The following is a 15,761-nucleotide window of genomic DNA, read 5'->3' on the forward strand; positions in this document are numbered from 1 at the left end:
AATATTTAGGAAAACATATAAAATAATAATAATGCTCTGTTTAGATTTTCTCACAAGTTTACACGCACATTTTGCTTGTAAAAAATAAAACACTTAACACTGGATACAGTCACACGCAATGTTTTTGAAAGTTTGTGTCCACCTTACATTCTTCATGAGCAGGCGCAGCTTGTCGATGTCGGCGAGTTGCTGCAGGTCTCGGAGCGTCAGGTTGATTTCGTCCAGCATCTCGTAGACGAGCGTCTCCAGGGTCACCAGGTCGTCGCACAAAAGCTCCAGCCCGGGGACGGCGCGCTCCGTCCCCAGACGCACCAGCGACAACGCGCAGTCCACCTGCGCCACAACACTTGCGTTACATTCGGCATCTTTTCATATGGTCAAAAAACGACGACTAAAAATTCACTTTGAAAATCCAAATGTGACATTTCTATCCCTAAACATTGGGGATTTAAAAAATATATAATTTATAGGTATTGTAACTTGGTGAAGAATGAAAATAAACCTTTAAGAATAAATCAAATAAATTCGATTTTTACATTTTATTAAAAATAAAAATAAAGAAAAAGCTGATTTTTAAGGATATGCACCGATCCCAAAAAAAAACAAAAACATAATGTGCAATTCTACAATAAAATAAAATTCAGCTTGATTAAGCCTTGGTGAAGGTCTGCGGCTCTAAGTGTCCGGACTTCGTGGGGAAAAAAAAGTGTAAGAGGCTCAAGCATCAAGGGACTGAGGTAAGATCCCTGGGGGCTCCCGGAGTAAAGTCACGTGGAGAGCAAGAAAGGGACTAATTAAAAAGGAACAAGGTAGAGAAGGAAAGAAGAAGAGAGCTGCTGCTGTGATTCCTGGAGATTAACAAAGACGGTTTTACACTCCCGCACACTCGCGTGCAAGTAGTGGCTTCATCTCGAGAGGATGATGATGATGATGATGATGAAAGGCGCGATTCCCCACAGTTGTCTTGAAAAATGAGCAACAAACCACCAAATCATCCTCATGCTTTTCCTCCATTGGTTTACGACATAAAAAAGAGAGACGGCCGCACACTTGTAAATCTACTGTGACAAGCCCGAACAGCATTAAAAGCCCATGCGGCCATTTTTGCCATAAAAAGTAAGTCAGGTTACTCGTATCTCAAGGCAACGCTGCTGAAAGGGTGGCTAGATGTGCTGGCCGTACCTGACGTGAGCATGACTCGATATCCCGCGCTCGGCTGCAGTACCAGTCAGCCAGGAGCTGCACGGAGGGCGCCGACGAGCGGAAGCGCAGCAGATCTGGAGCATCCTCGTACAGGAAGGTGTCGTCGTCAAACTGGTTCTGCTCCAACACGGCCCTGACCGAGGTCATCGGGACATACGCTTAGTTGGAATAGAGCTGCGGTTAAATGTAAAGCGTGTTTCGATAAAATAAAAAAAAAAGAGCATAGAGAAGGCTTTGATGCAGCCTCTCAACTGCAAAGAACGGTTGAAGAAATGGTAGGTTATTACACAAACGGCCAGCAGGTGGCAGCAGAGATTAAGAGATCAACCAGGGCCATGTTGCCAAAAAGCTCTTTTAAATGTAATGCTAATTGCTGCAAAACGGAGAAATATATATAGAAATATACTTCTTTTTTTTTTTACCTGATGAGGGAAGATACTCTAATCTTTCTTTTGGTTTGGTTCCATGTTTTAATAGCCATAGAACACAATATTCTGTGGGCCTTGCAAAATCAGTCAAAATCCAGTAAAACAGCCGGGAGCGAAGGTGGTTGCTTCAGTGAAAATGGCTGGGAGTGAATGAGTTAATAATCCAGAAAACAAAATTCTATTTCACGACTTAGCAAATTTTCAACGATTCAATTTTCAAAATGACGATTAATCAAATTAATTCGATTTATTACCCAGCACTATTTATTTTTTTCAATGAAGAAAAAAAAAACTAAACTGTCAGCTATTATTTTTCTTATTTAAAAATATCATTAAAATTGTATTGTCATTCTTTTTTTTTTTTTAGGAAGCTGTAACAGATGAATGGCAATTCCATAAATTTCTTTGGCGACAGATGATTTGCAAAAACATGGCCTTGACCTTTGCCTTACATCAAACAGTGACGTCGTATATTCAAGTCATTTGAATGTAGCAAAGTTCAATGTTGCGCCAAGGTGGTGCCGAAATAAGAGTAGACTAATTGCAGGTGGCAATGACTGCGGCCTGGCAGGCGGCGCACGTTGGCAAGTCCGACGAGCTGCTTTCACATTTGGATAACGGGCCCGTTTTTTTGCCACCCGTCGCCACGCCAGCGGAAGAAGCATCTGGCCAGAACCGGAGGGCGGCATTTTACGATGGGAACATAATCGGAGCTTACCTGCAGTCATCTGCCTCGCACCAGTCCGTCTGTCGGTGCCGCTGCTCTTCCCAAGCCATCAGTGCCCGCTCGCCTCGCTCGTCCACGCTGACCCAAAAAAGAAAACGCGGACGATTTTTTTTAATCATTCAAATATGTCAGGCTTGTCAACATTCTTCTGTGTGGTGTGTAACATTTACAAGATATTTGTATTTTCATTTGATAGGGATTTCCAGTGTGCGTAAACATTGTGAATCTTAGAAAGCTTCTCTGCGCAGTGTTTAACGCCGCCACGATCATAAAGAAGCACAAAACAATCATCCAAAACTGGCAAGTGATTCCTATTAAAAACGGAACGTTTATCTTTCACCAATACCGCCGCAAGTTCATTCATTACAGCGAGGAATTGATAAAAAAAAGACTAGGATCCCTGGAAGGTTGTCTTTAAAAAGAAAAAGCTAATTTGAAAGAAAGATGGAGGGTAAATATTCATGCGAGAGCAAAGATACTGATGTGCGGAATGAATAATTCCAACAATCCTGCAATCACAAGCAGAGAGCGCCGAGGAAAAGGAGCAAAAACAGGACCAATTCAAGGCCTAGTTGTGAAACTTTGGGAGCTTTTTTTCCTTTTTTTCTGCTACTTTAACCTGATCAATAATCACGGCAGGGCTGCGGCTGCTGCTTCTCCCTCCCGCTCGTTCGTTCGCTCGCGTGCTGCAGTGCGGCCGGCGCTCGTAAGCCGGGGGACAGCGGGGAAGCAGCCCGCGGTGAGCCCGGCTGGCCGTGATGGATGCTCACTGCAGAGCTGCAAATGCCCCACATCCATACAAAAAACTCACAAAAAAGGGAGGAGGTGCACGTGCGTGCGTGCGTGAGTGCATGCGTGCGTGCGCGTGCATGTGCGTGCGTGCCAAAACTAAAACAGCAAGCCCTCACTATATCAAAGGCCATCATTTGCACTCAAATCCCTTCGCAGATTTGTATTTTTAGTGTACACAGACGAGTTTGAATTTAGCATTGCACAGCTTGAGTGCAGTACCATATTGTGCCACAACATGCCTGGCAGCACTGAGCTATACTGGAAGATATGCAGCGTCACAGAAGGCAGAGAACTCCATTAAGAGGCTGTTTGTATGTGTTGCTGCTCCATGTCGGGTAAAGTGGAAGTCAACCTTAAACATTTTTTTGACAATAATATGTTAAATGAGACCTCACTAGTCTAAACGTGACATTCTGATTAATATTGCATCATCCCATTGATGTCATCGTCAGTCGACAGCAAGTGGCAAAATGGCCGCCCCCTGAGATGGATTGAAAACGGCTGGATTTTGCTGCTTAATTCATATTCCACTAACACAATATTAATCAGAATACCATATTTGGACAAGTGGGGGTGCACAGAACATATTATTGGCAAAAAAAAAGTAGCAGTTGTTTGAAGGTTTGCAAGTATAACTACTATTGGTACTATTACTTGTATAACTAGTACTGTTCCCGTCATAATACTACCAGTAAACTGCTCATACTACTACTAGTACTATTATTAAAATTATGTTGACAACAGCAACAACTTATACTAGTAGTAGTACTATATAGTATACTACTTCTACAACTAATACTACTACTAGTTCAAAATACTATAACTACAAGACTTTACATAGATCTGATCAGATAAGCACATATTTAGAATTTCATGTAAAATCTGTGATCGGCTGTAATGTCATCGATTTGCCAATGAGCATTTTTGGCAGAATTTTTAGTATTTGTTATTATTTTTCACAATGATTTGCAAATTGCCTCAGTGAATAGCAGGGGTTGATTGGCCAGTAAATAAACAAGTAAATAAATAGATATATTGGTCCATCTTCTGATCAAATCAGTTATCTTTTTTTTTTTTTTACTAAACTCGTTGATAGGTGATTGGCTCCAAAATCCTGATTGTGTAAAGCCTAATAAACCCCAAAAAACGAAATAACTTCTAAAAACTTCTGCTAACACTTCAAGTAAGAAGAAGAAGAAGATGACGACGACGACCTAAGGCTAATGTGGCTGCTTCTCCTACAACAACAATAAATACTATTTCGCCTGCTACATTTCCATTTGGAAGTGGAAATAAGCGCGTTTGCCTTTGATGCCTTTTTGTCAGCTCTTACTGAGTGCACACATTTGTTTCATCAGCTCCATGCACACTTGTTAACATTGAAACCAATGCAAGGTGACACTGCCACTTGTCAAATGTTGACTTTTCAGGCATGTCTAGCCGTAAAAGTCAATAAATGAGCATTATAAGTAACTTTAACTCATTCACTGCCATTGACGGCTATAGACGTCAAAAATTAATTTAACTATTTCTATTAGTTTAACATTTTTTCCACTTTTGTAAACAAGAGTATGAAAACCTAGAAAAAAAGATTGTACATTTAGAATAGATATAACATTTGTGATTAATCGCAAGTTAACTATTGAAGTCATGCGATTAATTACAATTTAAAAAAATTATCGCCTGACGCCACTAATTTGTAATAATCTTTTCTTTTCTTTTTTCCCCCAAAAAGATTATTAAAAAAATGTCTAGGTTTTCATACTGTTGTTAACAAAAGTGGAGAAAAAAATGTTAAACTAATTGTTTAAATTAATTTTTGACGTTTATAGGCGTCAATGGCAGTGAATGAGTTAATCACGTTTTTTTCCCTGCATTTTTATTTGACACTTAGAATATATTCTAGAAAGGCTTGACAATTTTTTTGGCTGAAACATTTGTAGGCATCTTTTTTCCTCAGTTTGTAGCAGTCTTAGATTGACATGGTTTCAACATTTCACTTTTAGCAACATTTGGTTGGTGCCAAATACTCACCAGACCTCAGGCAGCAAAATGGTGTACTCGTGCGGAGATGTGGTCTCGGGGAAGTTTGAAAGGATGGCGAGTCGATGTTGAAGCAGTTCTGCTCCGTGGTACGTGAAGAGGATGTCCAGAGCCTGCAAATTACTTTCCTGTCGCCCCAAATAATTTTGATTACGTTGACAGTAAAACAAGAGTTATCACAGTAGGAATTCAATTTTACCCTAGCGTAGTTCCGCGCCGACAAAACGATATTCTGACTACGGAACTTCTTGAAGAACTCTGCGTCGTATTTCTCCTCGGCTGCGTGGGGACCTCCGAGTATCTCCTGTAGGAAGAACAATAACACGACAATACCAATGAATACAAAAAAGTAGGGGTGTCAGGCGATTACAATTTTTAATCATAATTAATTGCATGACTTCAATAGTTAAATCACAGTTAATCGCAAATTTTAAATCTGTTCTAAATTTAAAATAAAATTAATAAATATATGAAATAAAATGTTAAATTAATAGAAATATGGCTGCATCTTTTAGCCATTTATACAGTAATTTCAAAAGAATTCCTAAAATTTAGTTAAAATTATATACTGTAAAAAAAAAAAAAAGGTGTGATATAGATTTGTGTTGAGATCATTTTTTTGCCACTAGATGGCATAATTGCATATCAAGAGCTATCTAATCTTTAAGATCAAGTAACTTGTGAAATTCTGCACATTATTAAAATTGTAAAATACAACTTAACCGGAGTCTCCACAAATATATGCATTATTATAAAATGTATTACGACTAAATTTTGACGTGGACATGTCTGCTGCGTTGCGACTGGAATTCACCAATATAGGCTTTCCAAAAAAGGGGCGGCCATTAATCGCGCATGAAAATGTATTTTTAAATCAACTCAAAATTTAAGTATTGGGTGAGTAAATAATGTAAAAAGATAGAAACAAACTTTTTTTCTACTCAAAAGAAGAGAGCTAGACTTACGTTTATATTTCACAAAGCACAATATTCTGTGGGTCAGTCAAAATGCTCTTAAACGGCCGGCAATAAAAGGTCTGCTTTGAAAACAGCTGCCAATGACTGAGTTAAAGGTTTTAGAATGAAGTCAGTTTGACCAGGAACATATTATTGCTATTCACATTATTTCAAATGGGGTTCCCAAAAAATAAAAAATAAATCTTCTAAACTGCGTGCGGGTCTGGCAAGCAGCCTTTGAATGGGCCGTGCTCAGACGGCGCCGTGCCTAGTTGGGATGATAAAACCTCCGTAATATCATATTCATAGACGGCCGGGGAGAACAGATGTGACGGCGCAGCTGCGGTTACCATGACAATGTCCGTCTGGCTCGCTTCTATGTGAGCGGGCTCAAATCTCATCTTTTTCCTGCTGGCTGCTTGAGAAAAAGTGCGGCGCGCCGCGCCGCGCGGCGATTTATGGAGCGTGGAAAAGGGTGGCGCCTTTCACATTACTCACCCTGAATCTCAAGTCTCCAGCTTGATATACTTTTGGTGGCCTTCACCAGGGCAATAAAAGCGCATTTCTCAGCGAAAAGCCATCCATTCTTGTGTCCGATTCTTCAAATGCCTCTTACGCAAATATGGGCTACAAGCTTTCAATATTTTCAAAATGAGATTAGCACGCTTCAGAGAGAATATCAATGGTAGGTTGATAAGAAAATCCTCATTTTGCTTTGGGCGGGACTTTATGAGCGGCTGAGAAAGCAATTGGTTTCGTAACAGCTCCAAGTACGGCAGAACAGAGAATATAGCCTTGTCTTGAGATACAAGCGACTCAATTTACAGAGTTTTTGCCGATACAAGTTGAACGTTCAGCTGAACTTTTTGCTGTAATTTGAGATGCGAGCAAATGTTTATTGTCAAACTGAACAGAAAACAAAGACATTTTGTGTACTCTCAGCTTTTAAGTCTGTTAGCTTAATGCTAACACTAAATAGCATCTATGTGGCAATGATATAAACGTTTGTGGAGCTCATTCCAGCCTTTCATTAATTAATATTCCACTGACGCTTCTGGCTCCAAGCGGCGTAATCAGTAAATACGAAAGCAGCATTAACGTGGACAAGAAGAAGACAAAAAAAAAACATGGCTGCAACCTTTTATTTGATGAAAGGTTAAACCAATCAAGTTTCTTCTGCCCTTTGCCATTGGAGGATGACGTCTGTGGTTTGACCGCATTACATGAAGTTAAAGGTTTTTGTGCAGGCGGTAAGATATATGAACGCTTTTAAAGTGGAAATGCTTAATGGAAGCGTAATAAAACTTTGGACTGCCTTTGGATGGACATGAAATGATAACACAATTGCGTTAACGGTAACAATTACGGCACGAATGCACTTCAGGTTACCTCGTACGTTGCCAGCCGGTCCAAGTACGACAGCAGCTTCAGTCGGCTCCGACACAGCTCCTTCTGCTCCAGAGTCAGTCTGCAACAAGGACATGTTCTTGGACTTTAGCATAAAACCTTCAAGGCTTCTGCTAGAAAGCAAAACGGTATTTGGGATTAATCAGAGACATCTTAAATACTGTAGTAGCAGACGTGTGCTGATGTCTATTTAATGTGAGTTTGAATGAGGTAAAAGAAAAAAACAAAACACAGCCACAAACCAGGGTGTGCACACTTGTGCAACCACATTATTATTAGAATAGTTGATATTGATTCACCTCTTAATTTTTTTTTTTACCCCAACTCAATATTTTGAAATCATTATTATACTAACAATCAAACAGGGGTGTGTAGACTTTTTATTCATTAGCATAAGAAATGTTAGCATGTTAGCATTGCATGAACTCTTCTTCAAAATAGTCTGTAAGCACAGGAGGAAAGTAAAACCTTTTTCGAAATGCCTCTTAACTTTCTCCACTTGGGCTGCCATCGCGCTAAATGTTAGCAGAACAGCTGTTAGCATGTTAGCATTTGATCTATCCTCTTTCATAATAGTGTGAAGGTAAGACAAAGTCACAACAAATCCTTCATAAATGCCATTAATTGTTTCCAAGAATTCTTAATGCTCAACAAATCGATGAATCGTAAGACGTACCAATAAGGTTTTTACGAGCACCAACACCGCTTTCCACTGCTTCCTCAAGAAAAAAAAACGAGTATGATGACTTCAAATACTGCTGGAAGCCTCGCCAATATTGTCCATTAAAATCTCCCACAGCGCCAAGTAGGCATCATCTCCCTCTAATCACAACAAATCAACTGACCATAACAACCAGCGAGCCTTCGCTTTTCTTATGCATTGGACGGCGCTTGTCGGCCAGGTGACTGATTGTACTGTGCGGCGGGGCGAAATCCATTTTCTGCGTAATTGAATCATGGCCGTAAATAAAGCGGACGGCCGCAAATAACAAGGCGCCGTGCTTTATTGGATGCACGCTACTTCCAATCAGGAAGGGAATGAAAGGCAGTAAAGCAGAGCGAGGCGAGGGGTCAGATGAGAGATTTCAATTGCATAAAACGAAAACGGAATAATTGTCGAGACGTACAACGTTTGGTCAAAAGTAAAAGTACATTTAAAGAGCCCTAGGGGGCTTTCTCCCAAACTGTTTCTGCAAAGTTGGAAGCTCAAAATGACCCAAAATGGCAACAGGAACTAACGCAAAACGTCACAAAATCATTTTAAAAATACATGCAAATATTGAGTCGATGAATTTGACTTTACTTGAATGTACATTTAGATCAATTATATTTCATAGGTTATGTATTATTAAAAAAATATTTATTAAAATTATCCATAAAAATACCTTCAAATGTATTTTTTTCATTAATTCCACAGGCTATCTTTTATTATTTTTAAATTATTTTGTATTTCATTAACATAATAACTATAATAATTTTACTTTTAATTTCATATTTTTAACTACACACATTTTAATGTATCTTTATATTAATTACATTTTATAGGTTATTTATTATAATTTTAAAATGATTTTGTATGATGGATTTAAATATTTAGTAAAATAATTTAATTTAACAGTTTATTTAAATAGTTATTTTTTTATATTAAGGTACATGTTAATGTATTTTATACTAACTATTTTATAATTATTCATGAATATTTTCATTCATTGATTCATTCATTAATATTTTATAATTATTTTGGATTTTATTAAACCATTTAACAAAAAACATTGTTTATATTCATTTCCATATTTATTGAATACATTTTTACTTTTTTTTTTATGCCACTTTTTTTCCAGACCGTTACCAGTGCAAGTATGCACGGTATCGATACGGACTAGCAATACCGCGAGTACACTTTTGAAATATACAATGCCATTTAAAACAATGACAAATTGTGACCTTTCTTTTTGACCCAGATGATTGGCAGATGTGTCAAACTTCTGCAATAGAGCGCCAACTACTGCCAAGGAGGATTTACTCAATGTCTTTTTTTTTCTTTTCTTTTTTGCCTGAAGTATCAGTGTCTGGTATCGGCAGCCTCCACTACTAGCAGCTGATATCGAAAATAAGGCTGCATCGGCCTAATACAGATATTCGCTCATCCTACTTTTAATTCATAAGGTTTTACAACGGAACGCGAAGGCTGAATCGCGTTTCCGCGGGGGAATCCTTAACAACCATTTGTATGTGACAACTTAGAACGGGAAGGAGTGTGAAAAGCTGGCTAATAACAGCGATCAAGTGAAGAGTGACCACAGAGGACCTGACCGACCCCTCCACTGCAGTCTTAATCCATCATTACAGGGCGCACTATCACTCCTTATCGGGCTTCCTCTACACACACTAGTAGAGATTAACACCGGCTCATTGTGCTCGCCGCTGCATCAAAGCGCGCCGGCTTAGCGCTCGTACTGCCGCTAATTACAGCGGCGCTCTTTGGAGCCCAGAAGTGGTGAGAAGCGGAAGGGAAAAACGCTGTTGGTCAAAGATGATGAAAGTGATGGAGACGAGAGTAATGAAAAGCAGGTTTTACGCTTTCGGTAGCGCGCTGGTGGTTCTTCAGCGTGAAATATTTGGGATAGAACCACAAAGTGATGGAATTGGAAGTGGAAGTGGAAGAGAAACAACCGTTTTTGAGTTACAGAAAATAAGTCAATTGTTCGGCTAATTTAAATGAAGCTAGCAACTCGTCATTCCGAAGCGACAAAATTGTATTGCGGAATAGACGACATTGTGAGAATTTTTGTTTCTGGCTTTTCAAATGTTTTGCCTCTCAGACGCATAGTTTAAAGACATACATTCAAATCAAGTTAACCTTTTGTAGATCAGGCCCTTGAACTATAAATGTCAACGTAAACACGCGTTATGCACTCTATTTTGCTTCCAACATGCCAATAATTAAACATTTTACTGTTAACGATCAATTTATCCACAGCTGTGCTTTAAAAAATTGATCACGTAACAGTTTTTCTAAATAAAAGAAAATTTATTTTCCATATAATTTTGCTTGTCTATCACCAAATTTTCCCAAAAATCTTTATTGACTTTCGATTGATAGTTTCACTATTTTTGAGAAATGTTTTACATAAAAATATTTACTGTATCCGCATAATATCATTTTGGTTTCATCCAACGTCTCGTATATTTATTTCTCAGAAGAAAAAAAAAAAAAGAGTCTTTAAGAGACTGTAGTATAAAGTAAAAACAACAATAAGCAAAGCAGTGTTGCTACACTCCACATAATCGATGGAGATTTAGAACGGACTTAAGGGGTCTAACCTGACCTTTGATTGATTCCATCATTGAGCAAGTGTGTGGGGAAACTGCAAATACCACGCCGCCATGAATGCACCAGCCAGAAACTAGCTAGCCGGCGAAACGTAGAATTTGTGTTGACAGTATTCGTATTGCGGCACAGTCGAGTGAGACGGAAGATGCAACGCGTGCGCTCATTTCAAAGAGGGATTCTTTGCGTTGCGTAATGGAGCCCGGCCCGGCACTGCGTAGTTTATTAACGCCGTCAAGAGTACGAGTTTATTAACGTACACAAACAGACGGATGAGGTGGCGACAAAAAAAGATCAAAACAATACGTTTTGTTGACAAATGTGTACACGGGTGCGGAGCAGTTGAGATATAAGAAATAAAAAAAAAACAAGTCCCGACCGGGGTTTATAGTTATTATTTATGTACTTTATCGTAATATGACTTTTGGGAATGAGTGAACGCTGTGCTGCAAGCGCTACAAACTTCACCAGGAAGTAAAACCACGACAAGACGGGAAAAAAAACAAAAACAAAGTGAGGCCATCGGGTCATTCATTTCGGCTCTGAAGGCTGCAAAGACAACAACGATTTGCTTTCGTAACATCAACGTGCAGCGCTACCCGTAAGCGTGTGAAAGGACTGAAAACATCATCTCTATATTGGCAGGGTCTGGAAGGGATCCCCCCCCCCCCCGCGGTGAACAGGGCCTCACTGTAATATTTTCAAAGCGCACGGACGCAGTACCCTGAGGGACGAGGGAAGCGGTCGGTGCGACAAGACAACAGTTAAATATCGTCTTCATCTGCACGCGCGGAGCAGATGTGATCGATGCAAAGCCATTTCTGTAACGGCGGTGTAGTTAAAAAGAAATTAAGAGAATTATTATCCGTCTCTGGCCTCTGCCGCAGGCCTCAAGGCGACGGGGGTGAATCCATTAGCCCGAGAACACTACAAACACACACACACGTGCGCACACACACACGTGCGCACAGAAAAATGCATAAAGAAAGCAATTCATTAGAATCTGAAGTGATTTCTTTCAATCCAATCATATTTTCTTTTCATGGATTTGAATTTCAAGTGTGAAAAGTGCACACCTTGTGCCGGCACTGGTTGAGCTGAGGGTTAAGTGGCCTGATAAGCGGGAGCGACAATGGAGAGCATCCAGCTGCGGGAAAAAAAGCTACATCTGCACGCAAATGCATTTTTAATGAGCGCCATTTATTTGCGTAAATGCGTGTTTTTTTTTTCCCCCCGCGTTTACCTTTCCAACGATTTAATTGTGTCTAATGTGCGTAGGAAGGGCTTGATGGTGCGAGTGGATCTGCACGTATGAGGGGTGATTAGTGGCCACTGAAGGCTTTTTCATTAGTCTTTCCCCGGGCGCTTAACAACAAAGGCATAAATTACAGCAAGCTGATTAGTCGCTAATCTTCGCTAGCGCCGCCGCCAAGTTCCCTCGTCCGCGGTAATGTCACCCCGCCTGCCCGCAAACTCGTTATTGTTGAAGGTGGCGGCCGGCTCTCCCGTTTCCTCCCACACCTCGCCACTAACTCCACTTCGGAAACCACAGCTGCTGATACGAGGGAGAAGTAATGGCCTCGCACAAGCTGCCGAAGACGAGGCAACAGGCTGGAGGCTGATAAAAATTAATAGAGATAAGATTTTCATTTTATTTCCTCTTAAAGAAAAACATTCAACTTTAAAATAAGGCATCGTATTTTGTATACAGTATTGCACCACGTAGTAGAGACAGCTCTCGCGTATAGTAAGTGACGCCCAATAAAAAAAAAAAAAAAAGGACTATACAGTGATGTGTTGAGATACGAGTGAGCGGACTTGAGAGTTTTGTCAAGATACAAGCCATCGTTCGGAGGCTTTTTACAAACAATTAATCAGTGTATTTAAAAACAAATTTGCCCCAGCTAGCTTAATGCTAGCACATAATGGAAAATGCCAATGACGGACTAATATTTTGCGTCAATAGTTGTTGGTAACTCATTCACTCGCAGCCATTTTCACTGAAGCAACCCCCTTTTACTTTATTTTGACTGATTTTGCAAGGCCCACAGAATATTGTGTTCTATTGCTAGAAAAACATGGAACCGACCAAAAGAAAGATTAGAGTCTCTTCTTTTATCAGGAAAACATATATATTTATATTTGTTTCCGTTTTGCAGCAATTAGCATTAAAATATAGCTAAATGTCATCATTATTTACATTCCTGTTGAAAACACTGGCAAAAAAAGCTCGTTGCAACATGACACGGGTTGGTCTCTTATACTCTGCTGCCACCTGCTGGCCTTTTTTTGTAATAACTACCATTGCTTTAAGCCACCTGTTCAATGTCAGAGGCTGCATCAAAGCAGAGGACAAGGTATTAAAAAAAACTTATTTACACATTTTTGGGGTTTGAATTAGTTAATTTGAATACAAACAGTGGAGACAGACAATATCATTTTTCCAGGCTCATTCTGTGCCCCCTTGAGCCTTGTTTTTTTTTACCTCCCCTCCCGTTTCCTATCATCTAAGAAACTCCAAACTCCGCCAGGCTTCCCAGTCTCTGCAGACGAGTAAATGAATGTCCCTTAGCCGCTATATAAGGAAATATGGTACGTATAAACGCCTTCATGCATTCATAGGCACCTCCTCACCTCATCGGCAACTGATTATATTGCAAATCCTGGCCACTATGTTAGGAAGAACGTTTCTCGGTTTCTTTTACTTTGAGCATTTCCGCACGTCACAGCTCGCCTTCTCCGCGTGCTCACTGACCTGCCGAAATCGACCTTGTCCAGCAGCTCTTGCTTCCTCCTGCTCTTATTCTCCTCCTTCATCTCCGCCTCCTCCTCGTCTGACAGGTCCTCATAGGGAAGGTCGTCCAGGTCCACGTCGCCCGGCATGATGAACCTGACAGGCGACGACGGCGCGGGTGAGATTCACCACCACCACCACCACTCGACTTTTATTGAATTCCAAAGGAAAAGAGTCCCCCCCGCACCTGCCCCCGTCCTCTCTGTTGCCGATGGCGATGAGGGCCTCCAGGTCGGTGCCCTTCAGGCCGTATTGCAGCAGCTCCTTGGCCGCGTCCACATTCTCCGGGACGCGCTCCACGCACTCGTGCAGGACCCACGAGCGCTTGCGGATCTTGCTCTGGGGACGGCAGGTTGCGAAAGAAAGAAGAGGGGATGTTAATAAATGATGTGTGCGATTGAGGAAAAAGGGCTTACGTACGAGATAATCCTGTATTGAGGCAATGCTGACTGTGCTCTTCCTCCACTGTCTCTGGTAGACCAGGTCCGAGTCCAGGTTATACGCTTGGGCCAGAGACAAGGCCTCACCGTATTCTTCGTTGTCGATCTGTTGGGAAACAATCCAAATCGAGGAACCGTTCACGTCATATGCGAACCAGATTAAATGTCAAATCAAATCAGGCTTTTTACATCACTTTGTTCTTGCCCTTGCCCTGCGAATGGCTGGCAAGCAGTTCAGGGTGTACCCCGCCTACTGCCCAAAGACAGCTGGGATAGGCTCCAGCACCCCCGCGATTCTTGTGGGGAATCAGCGGTTGAGAAGATGGATGGATGGATGTTCTATGATACAATGGTGCCTTGAGTTTTCGTCACACTGCTAAATTTGGAGAATACTCGAGTTTGTTACACACATAAGCCGCACCCGACTGTAAGCCGCAGGTGTTTTAATGTTCCCGCTACTTTCTTTTCCATAATGAGGGCACAAATTATCTCGGTCTCGTTCGCTCTCTCCGACTGTATTTAGGCTCACTTGGTTAGTTTTGCTCTGCTCGACGCTCCCCCTTGTTATCTGATGGATAAGCCACACCTTTGTATTAGCTGCAGGGTCAAATGCAAGAGAAAAAAGTAGCGGTTTATAGTCCAGAAATTACTGTATGAAATTTATCTTTACTACTATATTTTGACTATATTTTGAAGTGCTATGAAATACAATTTGATTTGTGTACCATGGACCTAGGATTGAGCCTTGTGGAACGCCACTAGTTTTGTGCTGTCCCACCAGGCATTTATTTTACATTACATTTGTGTATACGGTTACAAAAAAAATGTGGACTGAGTAGCAAGCCTTGTGGAACACCACAAATGTAATATTTACATTGTGCGTTTCTTAACGTTTGTTGAGCCAAGGCACATATTTTGCATGAGAAAAAAATTCCAAAAAAGACTGTATATGGACATTTTATGGTAATCTTGTCTCATTTACTCATAAATATATTTACTTAGTGTGAAATGTGGGCCTGTTTAGTTGAAGACAAAGCTATTGTTTTGCTGTACGAACAGGACACACAGGCTCACTGTACCTTTACAGTAACAACTAAACAATCAATGGATACTTGTATATTGTATGAAGGATACCCAAGCCATATATGTAAATTTAGGCGGGGCATACATATTCTATAGGCGAGGCCCATATTCCCATACTACGCAAGCAATGGAGTTCTTCCGAAGTAATTGTTAAACACAATGTACATCTCTTTCATCGCGCTGCCTACCTCATGCCTACTCGTGATGCTGAGCAGATGATTTTTACAAGTCCTACTGAATACATTAGCATACAGTAGGCGCAGTGCTTTATTTGCTGTCATAATGTGGGGACATGTCAGGTATGAAACAGTAATGATAAGCATCAGCCTTTAAGTTCCGATTTAAATAGCCAGCCCTTTGCTGACAACACAAGACGCTTTCGTGTCATATCAATGCCTTAAAAAAATGATTTGATTCCACAATAGCGTGCCCACGCGCATTGTGTGCATGTACAAACACACACGGCTGTATCCATCTCTGTCTGCATGTGGGAGTACAAAGCCGCAACATTAGCCAGACTGCACTTCCTCGAGGGCAGCGAGAACCCCGCACAGTTA

The 15,761-nt window shown here is 40.7% G+C and overlaps 1 protein-coding gene across 1 annotated transcript in view; it reads right to left on the reverse strand.

Moving 5' to 3' along the window:
• nbas (NBAS subunit of NRZ tethering complex) overlaps positions 1-15,761 on the reverse strand; it is a 102,905-nt gene that overhangs the window by 69,314 nt on the left and 17,830 nt on the right. The window contains exons 16-24 of the mRNA XM_086061444.1: positions 14,102-14,227; positions 13,869-14,020; positions 13,643-13,777; positions 7,539-7,617; positions 5,393-5,497; positions 5,185-5,321; positions 2,350-2,436; positions 1,183-1,336; positions 148-333 (exon numbers count right to left, since the gene is read on the reverse strand). Coding sequence (XP_085917570.1) covers positions 148-333; positions 1,183-1,336; positions 2,350-2,436; positions 5,185-5,321; positions 5,393-5,497; positions 7,539-7,617; positions 13,643-13,777; positions 13,869-14,020; positions 14,102-14,227 — 1,161 coding nt within the window. The remainder of the gene's footprint in view (positions 1-147; positions 334-1,182; positions 1,337-2,349; positions 2,437-5,184; positions 5,322-5,392; positions 5,498-7,538; positions 7,618-13,642; positions 13,778-13,868; positions 14,021-14,101; positions 14,228-15,761) is intronic.

The sequence above is a fragment of the Leptonotus elevatus genome, chromosome 18, assembly GCF_054856555.1.
Source record: "Leptonotus elevatus isolate MCC_2025b chromosome 18, RoL_Lele_1.0, whole genome shotgun sequence".
Classification (NCBI taxonomy): Eukaryota; Metazoa; Chordata; class Actinopteri; order Syngnathiformes; family Syngnathidae; genus Leptonotus; species Leptonotus elevatus.